The sequence below is a fragment of the Megalops cyprinoides genome, chromosome 7, assembly GCF_013368585.1.
Source record: "Megalops cyprinoides isolate fMegCyp1 chromosome 7, fMegCyp1.pri, whole genome shotgun sequence".
Lineage (NCBI taxonomy): Eukaryota > Metazoa > Chordata > Actinopteri > Elopiformes > Megalopidae > Megalops > Megalops cyprinoides.
In genome coordinates, this window is record NC_050589.1 from 26145086 (window position 1) to 26167120 (window position 22035).

General features: G+C 48.0%; 1 protein-coding gene across 2 annotated transcripts in view; it reads right to left on the reverse strand.

The window, feature by feature from the left end:
• Positions 1-749: 749 nt before the first annotated feature.
• The window catches only part of rap1aa (RAP1A, member of RAS oncogene family a), a 39347-nt gene continuing 18061 nt past the window's right edge, over positions 750-22035 (reverse strand). Inside the window, exons 1-8 of one of the 2 annotated variants that reach the window (XM_036533044.1) lie at positions 19638-19717; positions 14085-14173; positions 12441-12509; positions 12273-12329; positions 11770-11910; positions 3805-3948; positions 2843-2961; positions 750-1405 (exon numbers count right to left, since the gene is read on the reverse strand). In XM_036533044.1, coding sequence (XP_036388937.1) covers positions 2872-2961; positions 3805-3948; positions 11770-11910; positions 12273-12329; positions 12441-12509; positions 14085-14141 — 558 coding nt within the window. In that variant the 5' untranslated portion in view covers positions 14142-14173; positions 19638-19717 and the 3' untranslated portion in view covers positions 750-1405; positions 2843-2871. Of the gene's footprint in view, positions 1406-2842; positions 2962-3804; positions 3949-11769; positions 11911-12272; positions 12330-12440; positions 12510-14084; positions 14174-19637; positions 19718-22035 lie in introns of those variants that run through there. The other variant, XM_036533043.1, reaches the window with a different exon arrangement.

Below are 22035 nucleotides of genomic sequence, written 5' to 3' on the forward strand. Positions count from 1 at the left end.
AGACTGGGTAAGCACTGTGCAGAAGAATTCATGCTGCTGTCTGCTACTCCCATATATGGGACACCGACATTCAACTGTCAGATATACCCATCATGATATCATCTGTTGGCCAGGAATCATCAGGATGAAGCCCAATGGCTGTATCATCTGCAAGCTCAAAACAGAATGATAAAAAAATGAACTGTCGCGTGACCATCCTAGTTCATATTTTTGCTGCTGGCATTATTGTCATTACACTTACTAATACACTGCCCCCTCCATGTATTTGGTTAGCAACCTGTAACACTATCACCGTACTTTCATCTCGATCACTCCCAAACTACATTAGGCATCTTCACAAGAGCAACGCATGACTGAACTAATGCAGTCATCATTACAACAGCCAATAAGAAAAGAGTTTGAGCAGATGTGGAGAAGCTGCAGAAGTCAAATCCTGTGAGAAGTTTCACTTCCTCCCTGGCTTATCAGAGGCCAGAGAGTGCCAGTGGGTTCACAGAGAAAGAACTAGATCTATGATTTAAAACAAAATACAATGACCAAAAAACAATCAAAATGTACTAAAATTTAATAATTCATAAAAGCTGGAAAATCATTTTTGTGACAGGAAAACACAAGAAGCAATATTAGAGTTGGTTTAGTATAATATATTTCAGCTTCAAGAGACATAGAAATCAATTCTTATTATTTTTCCCCATTTCTTTTCTATAAAAGACCCAGTTTTTTTGAAAGCATTATTATGCAAAAAAAATTGGAATTAGAATATATTATGGGAAATATGAAAGCCCTGTGACTTCAAATATAAAACAAAGTCACACAGGAAAGATGTTATTTGCTGGAGAGAACTCCATAGATGTAGGGAAAACAAAAATATATGTGGACTTTGATCTAGTACTGCCAACACAATTAGTGCAGAGAGGGGTACATGGTTATAAAAAAGGCAGATATTTCAACTTGATTTCACTTGCAACATCTACAATTGAATCTGAAATGGGTCCATGCGGTTTTAAGGAAAGGTACTCTTAATCATACAACTAATTCTGACTTTCCTGTCTTTGAATAAACTATTACAAAGCTGGAAATACTGTAGTCTCTCGTTTTCTGTTTAAATTTGCATTTCCAAAAAGTGTGGAGAGCCTGGGAGTGAAACAGAGGAAGCCACCGCAGGGTTCGCCGTTGTTCCATCATCAAATAAAGACAAAAATAATCCAAATCTTTCCTCAGGTTGACTGTGTGATATAAAACCAGAGAGGAGTCTGCTGGAGATATGTTGAATCTTCTCTTCTTTCGTGGCAGAGGGGTGAATCGTTGTTTTGCTTTTTTGACGCTTGTGTTTATTGTAGGGGTTGGGGGTGGGGTTGGAATGCTGGCACGTTCCGATTGGGCAACAGTTCTTCATCACAGCATCCTGTAGAGTGAGAGAGAAAGAGTGAGAGAGTGAGAGGAGAGAGGAGGAAAGCCTGGTCCTTAATAGGAGGCTTCAGGCACTGGCCCTTACAGTGCATAAGTGTGTTTGATGGCTCAGCAGTTCAGTACAGGGGTCTAATACTACGCATTTAAAATCAGTGATGTCAGCCAGTGAAGGAGACATGTGTTAGATTTTCCTTTCTTGTGAGCAACCAGGAAGCCCTATTCTGAACAGAATGTACTGTTACAACTCTGGGTTTGGCAGTATGGGTTGGCAAAAAGGGAGATACAATACCAAAGCTTAAAGAGAGATGACATTGCCATGTTACATTTATGCAGCCATTTAAATTCACTTTGTAGTATTGTGTATCTCACTGCTCTGCCTGGATAGTAACACTTGGACAGTGCTACCCCCTGCTGGCCATTCATGGACAGTAGCCTCTGGGCTGCACCAACCATCTCCTGGCTGGACAGATGAGGGTGCCGGCTGCAGCCCCCTTTCCAGTTTCAGACCATGACACAGTAAATCTGAATGGCCTCATCCCACTAGCCCCACCCACGTGCTCAGCGTGTACCTAACAACACACCCCCCAGCTGACACCCCTACTCTCCCACAGCACTGTGACTTGTAAATATGAAAGGGGTGCCGGATCTATTGCTAATATGTTACTAAAGGGATAAAGACTATATTGCTAAGACGTTACTAAAGGATGTGGGATGCAATGCTGTTATGGTTCTTAAATCGAACAGATGTCCAGCAGTTATTTTTTAAAAGATGCAAGATACACCCACTGATAGAGCTATTTATGGGTTTAAATATATTACTATTACCACTATTTAAAGACACAAGGGTTTGGTGCTAATGCTGTAAAAATGTTAGAGGATACCCTGCTAATACACCTAGTAAAACAGAGTAGGACAGGTGTCCACTGTATTTATTAAAGGGATGCATCTTGAATAAATTAATATAGTTGTCAAAGATTGCAGGAAGCATGTTACAGTGCAGCTCACAACAGGGGAATATTAGCATTAATGATAGCTGCACAGACAAACTGCATATGCGGTGAACACATTCAATTTGGCAATTCAGAGAGAGGCACTGGTGTACTGAGCCATTTCATCCACAAAGCAATATTACGCTCACACAATAGCAGTCAGGAGGATGCAATAGCACCACACAACCAGCAGATGGGGTCGCATTTCTCCATTAAGGTTAAGAATACGACACAGCCAGAGCAATTACATGAAATAAGGTACACCATGGGATATAACTTTGCAGAAAACAACTGTCAACTTGCAATCATGGCCCCTAATATGAATACTGTTGTAATAATATTTGTCATCAAATACATACTTACATACAAACTAAAAAAAAATTCAATTTAAAACGCTAGTTTGTGAAAAGGCAGCTGGGCTCAACCACCACACCTCCACTCACCTGGCTCAGAGCTGCTGCGAGCAAGAGCTTTAGAGCAGAGTGCAGTTTGATTTCTTTTTCGCCTTCTTCTTTTCCACCGGCGTTTTTCTATTTATCTGTCTGACCAGGTCATAGAAGATCTGTAGCACACAGGACAGAGGAGTGAGCACAGCTGTACTGTCACTCTCCCACCTAGACACACAGACACGTGCGCGCGCGCACACTCGCGCGCACACACACACACACACACACACACACACACACACACACACACACACACACACACACACGCACACGCACTACTAAAGTGAAAAGCGTTAAATCATAGATGAGAGGGACAGGCTTCATAAAAATCATACTGGGTGGAGCCATCATGTTTTATCAGTGCCTCAACAATCTGAATGAACCACAGCAGTTTGTTATCCACAGCAAAGTTTTCTGATTGGCTCATATGAGCCAGAGGGTGGATTTGTTTGGCATGCCAGCAAGCCCTTGGAGTTTGCACTGGTGCACCAGTCATGTGTTTGACTGAGCAAAAACTCCATCCACTGAGGCACAATGATTGACATATGATATCTCCACCCATAATGTAGTCTTTATGTAGTCTCATTTTCCCATTACTGCTGATGGGTGACTTTCAGTTCATCACCCCCACCAGGCAGACTCTCTATCCCACTTGCGCTGTCAGTATGGGGAGGCATCAAGGGATGAACCAAACACACAAATATTAACAAGCCCCACTGGCTACTTTATGCTAACGCGGTTCCAAAAATGGGTTTCACTATTGCGTGGCACTCCTGCTGCGAATTTGGTCTCAGGTCTGCACATGAAGATTCACTGAACCAGGTGGTAAACTGTCTGACTGGACAGGAAGCCTACAGACACTGTAGTCCTCCAAGATTCGGGCAGTGAGGTCCTGGCATAGAGAGCAAGGCAGCATCAGTTCAACACTACAGTCCAACACAGGCAGGCAGGTGGCTTACCTCATTAACGTTGATCTTGGATTTTGCAGAGGACTCTAAAAAGGCACAGTTGTTCCACTGTCTGGCCAGGTTCTGGCCCTGCTCCTTGCCCACCACCCTCTCGTCCTCCAGGTCACACTTGTTTCCCACCAGGATCATGGGAACCTGATTACGGGAGCAGAGAGAGGACATATAGCCACACGTGACACGCCTGCTGAGAATACTGTCCTCCATCTGCAGTTAGGAGGACCGCAAACACCATTCTCAAAAAGCAGTCACAGACCTAAAACATTCAAACCATGCAGTTCAGGTTTATCCAAGGGCTACTTTTGAGATTACTTTCAAATTCCTTGCATGGCACATGGGCCTAAAACAGATTTCATCATTCAAGACAACAAATACAAGTGCAAACAGACCTCTTGCTCCTCCAGAGAGGGAAACTAAGATAAGGAGCTTATTTTCTAGTGAATGCCTGCAGTCTGTGGCATTATCGCTGTTCAGCATGGCAGGTACAGACATCTCATTGAGGTCACTCAAGCAGGAAAAAAAAATTGGCTGTGATTAAAAAAAAAAAAAAAAAAAAAAAGTGGTGTGCTTTTGCCTATTTGCTAAGAGGTGTTGAGGTACAATGTTCAGATGAATGGATCTGAAAGCGCAAGGAGGTGACTCCTGGGTTCTTTTTTTAAACCGTGTTCTGAAAATAGAATGCGGGGTCAGTGTGATAAAAATACAGAGCGGCTTGAATGGGACACCTGCTGTCCTTGGGAATGCGTCTATCTCTGAATGCATGGGAGATTGGCATTCGTAAATTCATTAGAAGGCCTCAGGGGGAGGTTTTTTTGACATCCTGTGAGACTATTAGTACAGGATTGGTACATCCAGCTGAAGATCAGTTTTGGATTTCAATTTTCCTTGTAATTTACTCATCTATACTGACTACTGCCAGAGATTAAATTGCTTAAATGAATTTCACGCCCCAGTGGGATACAAGATACATTTTTTTTTTTTTGCTTCCCCACAAAGTTCTATCTGAACTCAAGAGTTTTGTATTGCTTGCCTTAGTTTCATTCTCATATAATGCAATAGCAAAGATCTGTCCATCCCCAATGTCGACAAAACCGTGAACGACAGACTGCCATTCAATGCCTGTTCAAACACAGCTGGCAGCCCAAAGTGAACAGGGGGACTGTAAAGACAAGCACCAACTCAAACACAAATAATGACCACCGCCATGACGTTTCTGACAACTGCTCTTAGTACCATAAATTCTACACAGTGAGATGGGGAGTGGACCAATGGGCACGCACTTGCCTCCGTCCCACTCTGGGTCCAGTGGGACAGGGGCAACCGGAGCGGCTTAAACACAGCTACGGAACCATCGAAATCAGAGACAGCGGCCCAATGTGCACACAGTGAAGCTGTTCTACAACCCCATATAAAATGGGGTGCCGTCCAAAAGCAGACAGGTTCCCCCTCTGAGTCGGACTCTGCTCAAGATTTCTTCCAATCCATTCAGGCCTGGGATCTCTGTAAAGCTGCTTAGTGACAAATTCCCCATTGTAAAGACCACCACACAAATGAAACTGAATTGAACTGAATAAAATCACAGCAGCCTATATCACCTTTAGATGTTCAAACCTGACCTACACAGCTACCTGGCTCCTGTATTTCCTACAGCTTCTGTGAGTGGTCAGTCTCCAATCCAGTACATCTATGTGTTTAAATATGAATCGGAAATAGAACAAGTTATAGCCAAAGGAGTCCACAGGGCGCTGCACGGAAAGGGCCATCCTGGGAAAAAAGAAGGAATGCCAATAATATGAATAAATAAATAAACCCTGACTCGGTTGCCCCGTTAGGGACCCCTCTCGACCCGAATGAGAGCCGTTGCCAGCGCACCGGTTATCGCACTGCAGCACCTGACAGCTTTCAAGCTCGCGCAAACGCAGCCAGTAGCCTGCCGCCGCTAAGGTTTAATGGTTTCCATATCTGCTCCAATCTGCATCTCAGCCCCCCTGACGGCTTCTGCCTTCACAAACCGTGCTCTACCTCAGTGCGGAGCGGCGCTGGCTATTTAAGGAAGAGAAAGAGAAAGCCGTGCCCTTCCCTTGCCGTCGCAGGATAAAATCAGTTTCCTGCCTCTCTCTCATTTGCTGTGATCTCCATGCCCCATCTGCTCGGTGGAATGGAATAGAGAGAGAGAGAGAAGCAGAGCCAGAGTTAAGACAGTGAGTAAGCAAAGGAGAGAGAGAGAGAGAGAGAGAGAGAGAGAAGCAAAAGAAAAAAGGGAGAGAAGGAGCATGCTTTGATGGTGAGGCGGCCGACTCAAAGCAGAGGCAGGAGTGAGGCCTTACTCTGACCGGCGGGAGCTGTAGCACAGCCCTGCGGTTTGTTTATGCAGTACGCAGGCTGCATCTGAGGTCAGGCTGCAGGTTTATTTAAACACAGAGCCGGAGACTGCAAGTAAAAACGCTAGCAGCAGCACCCCCTGGGAGCAGACGGGCGTGAAAGAGGCCGGAGCAGAGCAGGAGCTGAGGAGAGGAAGTGTTCCTGTTCCCAAATCCCCCTCCTCGGGGGTGAGGCGTGGCACAGAGCCCCGCCAGGAGAGCGGGCTCCAGGTGTGGGGCGGCACGTCACCGCACAGGATGCTGGGTGTTTTCCTTCGTCTCCTCGGGCCGGGCCAGAGGAAGCGCCTCGCGGGCGCAGGAAGGGGGGTTAGGGACAGTGTCCCCCCTTGTGAGGCTTTTGGGGAGGTGGGGTAGGGGGGGGCTGGTGTTTGGACTGACCACAAGGAGGAATGGCCCACACTGTTTGGAATCCAAATAAGCTTGGGGGGGAGACGCTGTATTTAGGTATCCCAGGAGCCAGAGTAAAAACACAGGCAGGTATTTCTACACAGACATTGGGCTTAAGGTGGAGACAGGAATGCCCTCATTCAGCACCAAAAATTCACTGCCACTAAAAGCAACCCAGAGACTCTGGAGCAGAACCTCACACAATGAAGAGCATCATCTGGTTTTAGACAGGTGTGAGTGACATCTTTACACTGATGTGATCGTCCTGACTTCTTCCAAACGTTTGGTACCTCATTAGTCCAGCGGTGATCATATGGAACAATTAAATTAAAGTACCTTGCTCCAGAGTGTGGCACTAATGTCAAATCCTTACCAGACCACAGCATGAGTGTGCCTAAATTCCACTGGCACTGGCTTCACTCAACACAAGGAAGAGCATTTAGCTAATGCCACACAGTGCTGAAATATACACTCAACAAAAAATACATGTCCCACAATATTTTCCTTTCAGACAACCAGAAGAATCCCTTCCAAAACATTCCATTTCTAAATTTGAAAAAAAGAACATCTGGGGTTTAAAAAAAAAAAAATCGTGTTTGTACGTGCCAAACATTTATCAATAAATCCTGTGTCCTCTGTGCATCTCCAACCAAGCACTTGCTGTAGATTCGATTTTCAACTTTTTCCTTTAAAACACTTTAAACTTCAACACAATTTAATGCTGAAATTTGATATACACTTTTAATGACAATAAAAACTTTTCAGAGCCCCAAGTGCATTCACTGCATGTTAATTAGCAAAACATGCTGACCGGCAAATACAATTATCTGTATTATACCCCCCGCAGGAACTGCTTCAGATAGAAACGAAATGACAGGAAGGAACAGGCACAACAGCCACCACTGTGAAATCAAGGGGAATTTGGAAGAGAAGCAACAGGAACAGTCAGCAAAAAAAAAACAGCACTGCTGTTCCTGCTAGTCAAGGGGAACTCCTGTTTTACTTTGCATTTAATTATTAACTACGTGTGATTGAAGGGCTTGAGAGACCGTTTCTAACTCGACCTGCATAAATGTTCAGGACACCATTTTTCTTCTAGAAAAAGTCCAAACTCTAAGACACCTGAGAAGAGCTCTCATTCACACCTTTTTTAAACAATTCATTGCTTTTACAGTTAAGCTGCAATCTGTTTAGGCTGCATTGACAGATGGCCAAACTCTACAAACTGACAAAGAGAGGAATCTGAAAATGCCAAGAGGTCATTGAAAACCACTGCAGCCGTGGCATGTGAACATTTCACACACAGTGACACGCAGCCTTCTCGTGCCTCAGTACCTCACCTTGTAGGTGTAGAGGAGAGGGTTTACACAAAAAGTAAAGTAGAATTAGGCCCCACAGGTTCCAGCTTCCAGGCTCCACGTAGGCCACCTAAAAAAGGCAGTCGCTGTGACAGGCATGCCAGCCCACTGGGGTGCCACAGAGGCCAAATGGTGCACAGAACCCTCACACTGACCGTGAATGCCGACACAGAAGTGGAGCAGCAATGGAAGTCCTATAAGCCCCACTGTTTAAAAACACTATCAGCATGGGAGAAAGCCACTGAGAAGGACACATGCATCTTCTCCCAGAGATTTAGGCAGGTAGCTGTGGATGAGGCCAAAGCCAATACCAACTGAATGAAAGCACATGTGGTAAACAGTGCCCACACTCAAAACTGATGAGCACAAATCAGCATTTATTTGTGGATTTCTGCAAGGGTGCTGTCAATCATTTTGGTTACATGCACAGTAGGTTTTCAGCACAAATAAACTGTACTGCAGAGGCAAAAAATTATCCAGCCAAACAGCACTTCAAATGCATTTGCTCAAATCCTCAGAGATCTCTAGTTCCCTGAAGTGCAACCTGTGCAATAAATGCCTGAAAACAACAGGAGGCAAAACACACAGAACGTGAAAGAAGGCAGAATGATAGTCTGATGGAGACACTGCACTAAACATTCAGTCGTCATTGATCTAAATTTCTATTTATAGTTTAATGTTAGTTTTAATGTCAATATGACATTTGAAAGAAAAAAATCATTGATTGGATTATTTTTTCTTACACTGATAGGATGAGACTTTACTTAATGGCATACAGGCTCTTGGCAAATGAGAGGTTTTTACTGCCCACCCTCCTGTAGCCCATTCACAGTGCAACAAAAGCCGCTCTTTAGCCACTCTGCTGTGCTCTCAGTGCTTCCTTAGCTGGGACTGTGCCGATCTCTACAAGCTGCCTTTCACACTCCAAGGTGGTTTCTTTCTGGCTCCAAAGCAGACATTCTGCAGTGTGAATGGAGGCAGTGAATTGGTGGCGCTGGCACAATGTGTGCGCTGGCATGTAAAAGAGCGCATCACAAATGCCGGACGGCTGCGGTTGGGTTAAACGGCCACTCAGCAATCTGCACACACAGGCTTCCGCCGTCTTCCGCTGCTATTCAACGGTCTCGCGAGGGACCGCTTACGGCGCTGGAACCACGCTCCTGCCGCTACAACACGCTAAATAATGACACACAGCGTGTAAAATGTCAAATTAGGTTGTCCCTCTCCTGCAAGCATTACGGAATGACAAAAACCCCTTGTATGTCGGCCGTCCCTTCTTTCACACCACAATGTTTTCCTGGAAGCCTTGTCGTAACCCTGACTGCTGAGAACCCAATCTTCCTTTCTCACAGATGCAATACTTTAGGTAGGGTTTCTGTTCCCACACACAGGGTAAAAACCAAATCATTCACAAAAAGGAAGGCTCAATACAGTGTGTGTCAGCCAGTTATGGCACTTATTCCATGCAGGCTTAGGCCTATGGCTCAGAGCCAGGTCTGCGTATGGGCTTTAGCCATTGGCTGACAATGACCAATGAATAAGGCAAAACGCAACTGGCTTCATTCCACCAGGATAGGGTAGGTTTGTGGTCTGATCACTCTGCCACTGTGGGAACCCTCTAGAAGCTTATGAGGTGTTTGCGAGCTGCTCAGACGACATCAGTGCAGATGCACCTATCCTCCAATCGCAACACATTGAAATCACAAATCTTTAATAAATTCACATGTTCACAAGACGTAAATATTTGTAGATTTAAAAGTTTTTGCCCTGAGTTGAAGCATAAATATTTAGTACTGTGACAGAGTCCCTGCCTGATGGATTGGGAATGACAGGACAAAGAGAACAGCCATCTACTACTCAAAACCACCTTTGAAGGGTGCAGCAGGAAAACGCTAACGTTAGCATAACAAACAGTCTGTCAGCCGACCAACACACTTAGGCCCTTGTGAACTCTACCAAATATGTTGGCATGGGTTTAGGGAAAGGAATGATGGAAAAAATTCAAAGATTTTAAAGTTTTGAAAACAAGACTATTATCTTTGCACGTAAGTTTGAACTTCGCACAAGAAGGTTTACATCTACTTTGCCACAAAGTGCTGGCGTGGTACTGTAAATATTGCTTTAGACAAACACACTCTTACAAGCGTGGTAATCAGTGGGTACACCCCTGCAAATCACTGGTATGTTTGCTGTTTGATGTGAAAGTGGCTTCTGTAGTGATGCAACTGTAGACCACAAGGAGGGAGCCAGAAAGCTGGACCATGATGCAGTGAGACAATGGAGTAAGGACCATGCTGTAACACAGGCTGTGCTATTACAGGCCTACCTCTCTGCTGTATATTGATCAGAGGCCAGAGATGAGGGCAGATGGGTGTGCAACACCACATGCACTCAGGCATGTCTCATTAGCAAAACAAGGCTGTGACCCTCACCCATTACCAGAGGCTTGCAATCCAAGGGGGGGGGGGGGGGGGTGCAAGATGAATGCCACACCAAGCTAATGACAGCTAGAGGTGACTTTGGGTAACCTTGAATGGACCACATGTGCATTACAAGAGATATGAGAGGTTGGAGTGTCAGGGCAGGATCCAAATCCACCATAAATTAACAACCATGAGTTGTATCACGGGGACACCAAGACAGTCCTTGACGCATGAGCTGACCAGATCCTCCCCTGAGGTCAGTCCATTAATAAAGGCCAAGGGTGTGTTGGACTTCAGAGATCTGTGCAAGAAGGGAGTGATCTAGAACGTAACCTGTGAGTGCATGGCAGTGTATATCAATCCTTTAGGCTACCCAATATAAGAGGGAGAGGGAGAAAAGGAGAGGGAGTTCACCATCCTTTTCGGTAAATTTCCTAGTACATTCTTCATGTTGTTATGCTTTGGCAATACAAATGCAATCTTTGTTCTGCCAATACAGCGAGGTGAACTGAACTATACTGAGAAAGAGTGAGATAAAGCCAGGAGAATGGAAAGAATGAGAGGGTGACAGACAGAGGGATAAGAAGAGACAGAGGCAGAGCATAGCTACAGGCAATGATGTCATGATCCACTGTTGCCCTGCCTACTCCATGTGCTTTTAAGGGGTGGGGGCGGAGCTACTGGCTGGACAAGGCTCACTCACAGGTGCAAACACAGATAGCATACACTCCCTGTGTTGCTGTACTGTGGCACACAAGAGCACACTGCCCTCACAATATCCTGTTGTGTTTGTTTTTTGTTTGAGTAGTGTTTGCTTATCTCAGTTCGGAGAAACCCTCTACATGTTTTCTATTGCACAGCTCAATCTAGCCCACCAATCAAAAGCACCCTTGGTGAGGTGAGGGGAGGGGCTGAGGGAGAATGAGGCGGTGATTATTCAGGCAAGAGAGAGGTGCTCTGCGGCACTCAGTGATGGGAAATATCTTTCTTTTACAAAGGAAAAAGAAAGGGGCTCAAGCTAGCCACATCTTCCACTAAAGAACATAAATTAAGAAGAGGGAGGAGTGGTACAGACACCACAAAGGAACACAGTCATTTAAAGCACCTGCATCCCTACACTTTAACCCTCACCTACAGCCAGCCATTTAAGTTACGCTCCCAGGGAAATGACATCATACACTGGAAACTGCCTGGGTGGTACAAACTTTTTGAGTTCACTGTGGGAAGAGGCATGGCCACATCCACGGTCAAAGGGCAAAGCTTAGCTGACCTCAAAGGCTACTTAGACAGCCCCTTTCTTCATATGGTAGACACTTTGGACTTTCTGGTACGGTGTACTCTGTTATTCTTCTTGCATTACCTGCAGATGTGTACCTGCTAAGCACTGTGTGGGTGTGGGGGTTAACTCACATCTTCAGTGTCCTTTACTCGCAAGATCTGTTCCCTCAAGTCCTGTAGGTCGTTAAACGTCGACTGTGCTGTGATGGAATATACTAAAGCGAAGCCTTGGCCGTTCTTCATGTACAGGTCCCTCATCGCCGTGAACTGCTCCTGGAAGGACAGAGGGACAGAGTACGCGTCAATCCCAGGACACATGCCATCATCCCCCGCCCAGAGTGGCCTGCTCCCACAACAAGCACTTAACACGTCTCTCCATAATCTTCCATCATTAGCTCAGCGGACGCCCTCATCCAGAGCGACTTAGCTGGAATATCACGTGCACAGCTGGATGTTTTACTGAGGTAATGTGGGCTAAGTGCCCTGCTCAGGGGTGCAATAGGAGCGCCCGGCGAGCGCCGCTCCGCACCGCGTCGCACGGAGCACAAAGCCCCGGGTGGGTCGGTAAACCTGTAAATCCAGGCGTGCCGCTGGCCCCGCGCCAGGCCTGCCCAGAGAGGATCGGGCTCACTTACTGTCCCTGCTGTGTCCAGGATTTCAAGCATACACTGCTGACCGTCTACTTCCACTTGCTGCGCAGGAGACAGGGAGGGAGGGAGGGAAGAGAAACATGATGAGTAGGCAAGGTCACAAATGGCCTGGCTGCAGGAATCTCTCAAACGGAGCATGCCAGGAGCTCTTACCTTTCTGTAGGAGTCTTCTATTGTGGGGTCATATTTCTCCACAAATATTCCCTGTACAAATTGGACTGTCTGGAAGAGAAGAAAGAGGAGAAATGAGCACACCGAATCAAAGGCACTCTTCACCCCCACTTTGATCTAACTGAGAAAGAGACATGAAGCTACTGAAGGAGGCTGGTCAAAGGCAGGCACAACGCAATCACTGTGTAACATCCATGGCATCTCTTCAATCAATGCACACACTGTCACCTGCTCCTCTGTGTGCTGTGGGGTTTGTTATGAAAAGAAAAAAGCATTGTTAAATTTGTTTTTTCTCCCTGAGCCCTAAACAGTGGGCGCTTGGTGGAGAGAAGGACAAAATGCTGAAGTGCCAATGCCTGATTGGGTGAGGTGCCAGCCTATAAGAGTGGGCTCCCACTGGGCTGACCCTTACAGAGCCCTGCCCACCACCCTGGGTGGGTGCCAGCCCTACTCACGGCACAGAGAGAAGGAGAGCACCAGAGGGAGGGGGGAGAGAGAGAGAGAAGCAGAGGGAGAGTAGAGAGAGAACCAGAGGGAGGGGGAAGAGAGAAGGACAACAGAGCACAAGAAAAAGAGAGCAAAGGGGGGCAAGAAAGAACAAGAGGCGGGCAGAAGGAGCCGAACAGAAAGAGAGGCAGCTAATGTTGACTTCTCCCATAACCTGTGGGACAGTGAACAAGTAAACCAAGATTACATGAGTATACATGTATATATACACACAGTTGTTTTTGTTCATATTAATGTTTGTTTGATTGTTTGATAAATGCTCTGATGGTGCAGTTTGTTTTCTGCCATGCCAAAAAAGCTCAATTTGAATTGAACTGAGGGGCAGAGAGAGGAAGACAGAAAGAGAGAGGGATGGAAAGAGAGAGAGAGAGAGAGAGAGAGAGAAAGAGAGAGAGAGAGAAAGGCTTTGCCGGGCTGTGATGCTTAACACCAGAGCGGTTTACGCAAATGACACTAAGCACTCCTAGGCTGTCGCCATGGCTACTCAGAGGTACCAGATTTATGCCAATTCAGCTCTGCGCACAAGTCGTGGTTATTTCAGTGACTCACATACACAAAATCCAGGCGTGAAAACGAATTTCTGATGACTACCACAAAATCATAATCATAATCATTTCCTCCAATTTGTAGAACTTGGCTCCAATGCCCACTGCCCACTACATAACAAAGATGGAGGGCATTCCTGGCAAAAAAACCTAGCAACCAGTCAGAGTAGCAGCGCTAATGCTCCTCATTGGACTGGCTACTGTAAAATGGGGCTGGTTGGGTTGGGTGGACAGATTCTGGAGACTGTGCCAGGACTGTAGGGATTACACTAAGGGACAGTAACAGACACTCAATTGGGCGACTATCCACTAAAGGTGCTGACAGCCACCCACACACTCATCAGCCTCATGCACAAGCATGGGTTACATGACCTTTCAGGTCAAGGATGATGACCATTTTGCCAACCAATGAAGGAAAAGGAACACAGGGGGAGCTGGGTAAGCAGATTTCAGGCATTCAGAAAGAGCATAAAGAGCCGCAGGGAGGCTCCCGGGAGCAGTTTTCACTATAGCTCCCCCCTCCCGGTCCGGAACGGAGCTGACAGAACCCCACCCCCCACCCCAGGATACTCACCAGAGCGGACTTGCCCACACCTCCAGAGCCTAGCACCACTAGCTTGTATTCACGCATGGCGGGGTCTCTTCACCAAACAGTGCAGCAGTCTGGAGGAGGAGAGAAAGACAGAGCTTGGTTAAAAAGCAGTCCTCTAACCGATTCATAACACAATCCCACGTCTATCTGATCAGTGTAGCCTCTATTGTCACTGAGCGCAGGGTCAGACAGATCCAGCCACGGGAATGTGCTTAAAGGGGAGCTCAGCTTCCTGATGACTGTACATTTCCCACCGGCAGGCAAACAGCAGGGAGCAAAGGAAGTCGATTTGCAGCGGGTAAAATCGATTAGCGCGCGCACGCTGCTGCGAGCTGACACGGGGGCGACCGCCGGACGCTGTTGCTCTGGATGTGTAGGCACGGACATTTAATGCCGGGCTCCAATTCAGCGCGGCCGGCCACACGCGACGAGCTCACCACATAAAACAAGGAGGAGATCAGGAGCAATGTTCTAGCAGATGTTACCCTGTAGTATTAGCAGCGACCTGCTCTGCCCTTCCCCAAAGCCATACCTCCTCAGGAACACTCCAGGCCGGGCAGACAGACAGCGTCTAGAGTGTATAGATTTCCGGCAATTTCCAGTCAGTGGAGACAAGACAGGCAAGTCTGAATATGCAGGAATGAATAATGCATAGATGCTAATCCCCTGGTATAAGAAACCTCGCTAGGCTTAGGAGAAGAGAGAACTCTATATATACAGTATACAGGACACAGAGCGTAGTGTGCACGCGTTACAGAGAGAGAGAGAGAGAGAGAAGGGGGGGGGGGCAGTCTGCCAGTTCCAGGCCAATAACTTGAAGATGTATGCTTTCTGTACATTGCTATGAGCAGTGATCCGTAGTGCTTGCCCAAGCACGAGACCACATAAGGCTTCCTCCAGCGTGCTGATGCTAGAGGTATAAAGACTATCTCCTCCTCTCTCTCCCTCTCCCTCTCCCTCTCCCTCTCTCCATCTCTCTCCCTCTCTCTCCATCTCTCCCTCTCTCCATCTCTCCATCTCTCCATCTCTCCATCTCTCCATCTCTCTCCCTCTCCCTCTCCCTCTCCATCTCATTCCCAGAGAGCTGTGCCTAAACGTTGCGGCTTTTGCCTCAAACTCTTGGAGCTGAAGAAGCGCCAGAGAATATTCCTTTTGAAGCGGCCAGACGTGACAGGAAGAGATAAAAAAGCTGGCCGCGGCTCTGATGGAACCGCTCGACACACTCCGGCCGCGAGGCGCACAGCACACTGAGAACGACGCGCCGCGCATGACGCACTAACAACGATGCAGGAGCAGGAGGGACAGCCTGCCCTCACGCACCGCTGCTCCGCTCCCCGCCCGGTTCAACGTCCGACTACATCAGCCTCAGGAAAAATATAATTCAGTGCGAGAGCTGGAGCCATCGCCCGTTACCTGAGAGGAGAAGCAGAGGAGATGGTACTTCTCCTCCAGCAACTGGGCCCCAGAAAACACGCTCCCCGAGAACTGGGATTCCTGGGAAATGAGACGGGTACGCGGAAACACAACACAAAAAATAAAAAAAGAGAATTCTTGAGGCTCATCCCTCCTAAGTCAGAGGACTAGGCCATATATGGGCATCCAGCTCCTCAGCTCTCTTCCCACAAAACCCCCTGACCACCTGCCTACAGCATTAGACAACTCCTCCGCTGCTCTTAAATCCTCTCTCCCTTGTGTTAGTCAAATAAATAGAGCTGGGACTCTGCTCTCATAAACACGACTCACTGGCAGTTACACGCTCTTGCGGTTAGTCGCTCGTGCTCAGACACGCGCGTACACACACACACACACACACACACACACACACACACACACACACACACACACACACACACACACACACACACACACACACCTTTTAAATCTATGACATCATCCAATCATTAGCCCCCTTTTTTTTTGCTCAAAAGAGGCTTTTTTTCTCCATGTAAGGTTTGAAACTGGGAGGATGGGGGCAACGACATGACTTTAACAGATTTCAGAGGTTTCACATTCTGGCTTTCAGATGACAGAAAGGGAGGGAGATGAGAGGGAGAGAGCCGAACATCAACCAGCAATTCCCAGAAGTGAATATCAGAAAACGGTTCGTCATCATAAACGTCTCCAAGTGGTGAAAGGCCCTGCGTTCACTGCACACTGCCAAAACCTCCTGCTCTCAAAAAATGTTTTAATAAATTTGTCTCAAACTCCCTCAACCATTTAAAAGTTAGTTACCGCTAGGCTGCGCGTACCCTTTTTTAATGAAATTCAAAGACTGACCATTTGAAATACATATTAAAAGTTAGGAAAAGTGCAGCGAAGTCATAAGAACTGCTGATGTGCTGGCTCTGCCTTCCAGATCTACTATGGCTTTTCCCTCCCCCAGCAAGAGCGAAATAAACATGGTGTCCCCACCCACCACTCAGGGAGTTGAACCAAAGTCGCCCCTCTGTGTCTTTCCAAAAACATGGAGCGCATCCTACACCCACAGAGAGCGTCCAAGGGTTACACTGACAGCCTGGGGACTGGGACGGGAGGGGGGGTGGGGTTCTGAGGTAATCCTACAGCAACACGCCTCGGGGTGGTATCCTACACCGCACTGTCATGAGAAACGGCTTCCTGCTGTCCGGTGTGGGTACATGCCCTCGCGTCGGGGACGCGCAGGTGATCTACAGCCACCTCCGCCGAACCCTCCCTGAGCGGCCGCCAACCGAGCGCCAATCCCAGAATCACCGTGCCACAAATAGCCTAATCTAATTATCGCTCCAGAGGCATGGAGAGGACAGAGCTTCGGCCTACACAGGCAGCAGAGTGCAAACGCAGCCGAGCCCGATAACACCGTCAGCCTTCAGACAAGAGCCCATGCAGAAGAGAAATGGCCCCGAACATGCTGTCCGAACACATCCGCGGCCAGGCACCTCCCTCAGTTACAATGAGAGTGACAGCCTAACCCAGGCACCGGACGGGGATCCGCACACACAGATCTCTCAGTGATCTCAGCACGGCTAAAGGGGTAATATATTGGCCACCATCCTGAAAAGCACAGAGCTGGACAGGTCTCTATCTTTGCGAAACGCCACCGTTTGCCCTGCGTTTGGGGGTGGGACACGGCGCCAGCACACAGGAGCGCTCTGACAAAAGCAGGTGGCTGAGGGGGAGGGAGGTTTGCAGGGCGGGTGCCAAGGGCGAGCGCCACGGCCTTCTGTTTGCACTATTGCTAGGAGATCCACACAAATCACTCCACTAAACAAACACTGAAAGGAGCCGTCCTGGTTCCAGCGGGCGCCATCTTGGCTCAACAGGTTGATTAACGTACGGAGATGGAGCGCTGACAGGGAGCCAGTCTCTGCAGCTCTCTCTCGCATCATCACAGCAGAAAACGGCTCGAGGTTCCAGGAGATGTGGGGCTCCAGAGAGAGGTGAGGCACAGGCTTGCTTCCCTTACTGATTCACTGCGATTACCCTCAAAACAGAAAAGGAAGGGATGGGACAGCCCCGTCAATCCGCAGCAAGATTTAACCTCACTCTTCCCCTCCAGTGCCATGTATAGATCACGGCAATCACAGTAAGCACAGTGAGTCAGACCATTTAGTCAGACCTTGCACATCTTCATCACACCGGAGGCAGTGTGGTTGTTCAAACAGGAGATAGCAGATGGGGTACAAAATGGAATACATGAACACATGTTATGAGCAAGGCTTGAGTCACGAGAGTCCATGAAACCTGTAGATACACTGATGAAAATAACCCAGAAGAGGCAGGAACATTCAGCTGTAAGATCCGCTGTCAGCACAAGGCGGAGGTTAGTTAACGCTGCGCTCGACTGGTGCGCTGTTCCCTTTGAAGGGCGAGCTCGGAGCATCTGCGTTGGCGCATTACGCAAGCGCTTGTTTGTGCCGCGCTCAGAGAGGAGACAATGAGCCCTTCGTGTCCCTCTCCCCGCCTGGACCCGCAGAGCCATTTGCAATGCTAACGAGCCCGAGCGCCGCTGAGCGGGACAGCGCCCACCACGCCGGCGGAGAGAGAGCCGGGCGGCTGGTCGCCGCCGCGCTGCCACCGCGCTGCCACCGCGTGTCACCTGACTCCCCCATGCTCCCTGCTGAGGACACGTGGGCACACACAGCAGGGGATGGGGTGCGCGTACAGCTTGGCATCTCGGTGTCTTTATGTGCCAGTGCTTAGGGTGCTCAGCCTGCAATCGGAAGGCTGCAGGCTCAAATCCTGAGAGCAAGAATGCATTACAGGCAAAATGCGAGCTCTGTAAGGGGACCCAGAGAAGGGTGCCCAGTAAGCACATGATAACAGATCACACAAGCGCTGCATATAATAATATATTACATAACAGTAGCTACATAACATTAATAGCATATAATGGTATAATAAGTTACTTGTAATAAATTAAAAATACCTAATTTCATCTCAATTTGTCTCCATTGTTAAAAAATATAATAAAAATAACTTAGTCCTGGAACTGTGGGCTATTCTGGACCTTAACAGGCCTTCTCAAAGAATGACCTGTTTTTTCCTTTTAACATTAACTCAGCTGCAGCCTGAGACTAACTGATTACTAAATGACAAATAGAGAGGTAAACCAGAAGACAGTGTATGTTTGGGATTGGATGCACAAAACACAAATTAATACAATGTTTCTTTAAATATCCATATGAACACTTTTCAGATGAGTTGAATTTTCTGACAAGACAACTGCAGAAACCCTACAATATTACACACAGAACAACAGCCAGTCAGAGGAGCTGAGGCACGATCACCTCCACCTGGGCAAAGAAGATTAACTAAACTGATATGACCTGGAGTGCAGCATGAAGCTGCCAATGCACTGCACACCCACTGCACTGAGCTCCTGGTCCTGTTCTTCCCAGTGTAGCACCACTGCACACCCACTGCACTGAGCTCCTGGTCCTGTTCTTCCCAGTGTAGCACCACTGCAAACCCACTGCACTGAGCTCCTGGTCCAGTTCTTCCAAGTGTAGCTCCACTGCACACCCACTGCACTGAGCTCCTGGTCCAGTCGTTGCCAGGGCAGTTTGGCCCTCCCTCCCGCGAGGCCCTTTGATGTCAGCTGCTGCGATAAGGCCGCTGTTTGACGGCAGACCTGGCGAGCCATGGCAGCTTGGGAAAAAGCGACTAATTTACCGTTATCTGCAGCTCCCGCACGGCAGCTGATAAGTGTGTGCAGAGCAAGCCGCTGTAATGTTCCCGACTCACGCAGCACGGAGACCAGGAGCACCTGTGGTCTGAGCCCGAAAGCAGCTGGCACCATCAGAGCGTCCCTCTGTCGCTCCTGGCATGGTGGCTAAGGAGCTGGCCTCTCAACTTTCAACCTGCGGGTTCAACTCCCAAGTGAGGCATAACTGATACACTCTTAAACAGGACGCTGAACCTAAAATGCATCAGTACATCCAGCTCTATGATATCTATGTGTGTAAGCATATATGCATATAAGCATGAGTACATTCCCTCAATTTAAACTCTGGCCTCTGCTCTTTGCTTTTTCAACGATGCAGACGAAAAGCTTACCAATGCCTCAGATGCGGTCACTTAGAGTTCTTCCCGATTTTTGCCAAGCACAGCCATTACCCCCATGTCATTAGCCCTGCAATGAGAGCACGGCATCTCAAAGCGGCGACTGGCTCTAAAACACAGGGAGCTTTGAGCGCAGCGGAGGCGTGCCAGCAACACGACGCGGGGAACAATGGCGCCCGAGATCTGCCAAAGCAAAGCAACCAGCTACGCTAACAAATCTCCTATTGTGCTGCCTCCACAGAGCAGGCCCCCCTCCCTCCCCCCTCCCCCCTCCCCGCCGCTCGGGGTTCGGGCGCACAAAGACGTGGAAATTCGAAGGAGACGGCACGTTGGGGTCCTCATGCCGGGTGAGTCACGAACCCCGCTGCGCAGCTCCTCGGTCTTTGGGTGATGCGCAGTTGTTCTGCTCTGTGACAGCGTGTGCTCCAGAAAATGGCTGCCATGATCCCAGCTCCATTGGCACACAGTCACTTTCCCAATATTACCCTTAATATCACAATACTGGGACATACAGGGATGGGGCACCAAGGAGTGGAGCCAACTACTCTCTACTCTGGTCAACCAGGGACATGCTTGCCTAGGCTCACCCTCAGTCTCATTCAGATATACATTCCCCCTTGACCCTAATGTTCACACAGGGGGACTGAACATGAGTTCCTGCCTGGAGGGCCTACATGGACAGCCTACTATGGGTGCCATATGGAGCATTCATGGTATATGAGCATTTTGCAGTCTAACTGGGATCAGTGCTGAATTCTAGCTACACCTGCTGCCAGCAAATGAAAACAAAATATGAGAACTTAAGGCGATAATAAATTAATCTGATTAAAAAGCCTCTGCAGAGAGAAGGCCACTGGATACTCATCGTACCAGCAACGGGACCCGCTCTGACTACGTGCATGGCGTTCGACATGACTCTCCGGCAGAGAGGCAAGCTCAGCGGTTTCCTCTGAGTGTGGTGGCAGAGTACGGCTGCGCTTGTGAGTGAAGTCAGAGGCGTTTTGCTTTCTTCCATTTTCCAATGGGTTGTCTGCGAGCTCCAACAGCGTGCGGGAGTGTGCTAAGCCAGTGGTTTCGCGGTATGCCAGCTTTAGATGGCAAACATGGCTCCCGGGTTGACCGAATTACCAAAAATAATTCAATACAATTAGAGAGAGAGAGAGAGACAGACAGAGAGAGAGAGAGAGAGAGAGAGAGAACACATCAAGCAGGTCAGTGAATGCACAAACAGCTGTGGTTTCACTCCCCAGAACTTTGATAACTGTCAAAGCCATCAACCACCAATCACAGTAGACAGCTGGCAAACAATGTAAGTAGCGCAACATAAACTCTTACAAACGCATCACTGTTGACTGTCCACACACAATAATAGCTTTTAAGAGTGAATCTTTGTCTATGCATTACTGTTGCCTTGACTTATACAACATCAGCTTTTATACTTTGGATTTTGGGAACTTTGGGCTTTTGTACTTGCTTTGAGGAATAATGTAAACATTCCCAGATAAATCGAATAAAAAATAAATGGGGACTCTGGTCAAAGAACTTCCATGAAACACTGGGATCGTCAGCAATGAGCCTGATTCAGTTAAACTCAGTGTGAACCAAATAAGTCCTAATCTATATAATGATACCACAGAAAACCTAGCACAAGTTCACTACTTGTGCCATAAAACCCAGAACTGTCCATTGTTACTTCAAGGGTACATCAGACTTCAGAGGGCCTATGTCCATGTACCAAGGTTCAAGTAGCTGACACAGAATTACAGTTTTAGGCATTCCATGTTCCAGGCTGTTCCAGTAAATGGACAAACACAAGCACCATGCTCTAAGTTGAGCTCTTTCCTTTGAGATAAGGAAAGGTCAGAGGTGCGATGACCCGAGAGTGGGAGATTCAGACCACACATGCAGCTGAGGTGGAAAGCACCAATGGACTGATAACAGTCTCTCTGCATCCGCGACCATGAGCTACAAAACCAACTGGCACCGCTCAGTGCACGGCCTAACGCAAGCCAACAGCCCACCGCCATCACCAGAGCAAATCTGCGGCGGCCGTTCACAGCATTTTCATCCCGTGGCTCTGAAATCCGAGCTGGTCGATAATGTGACTCACAGGAGCGGCGGACTCCGGTGCGGCCCCGGTGCCGAGGGCAGAGGGGAATTAAAGCCCGCTTGAGATGATGACACCGCTCATCTTCCCCCTTTCTCCTGCAGGCGTATTGATCACACAGTTCCCATGATCCCGTGCCCGATTTGGAAGCAGCCCAGGTCTTCCCTCCAGCCTGACGAGGCCCGGAAAACACACAGCCCTGTCGCCTTGGGGAGGGGGGGGCAATCTCCAAGACTGACTACATCCTGACAGCGATCATTCCTTTTCTTTTTTTATCCGCATTCG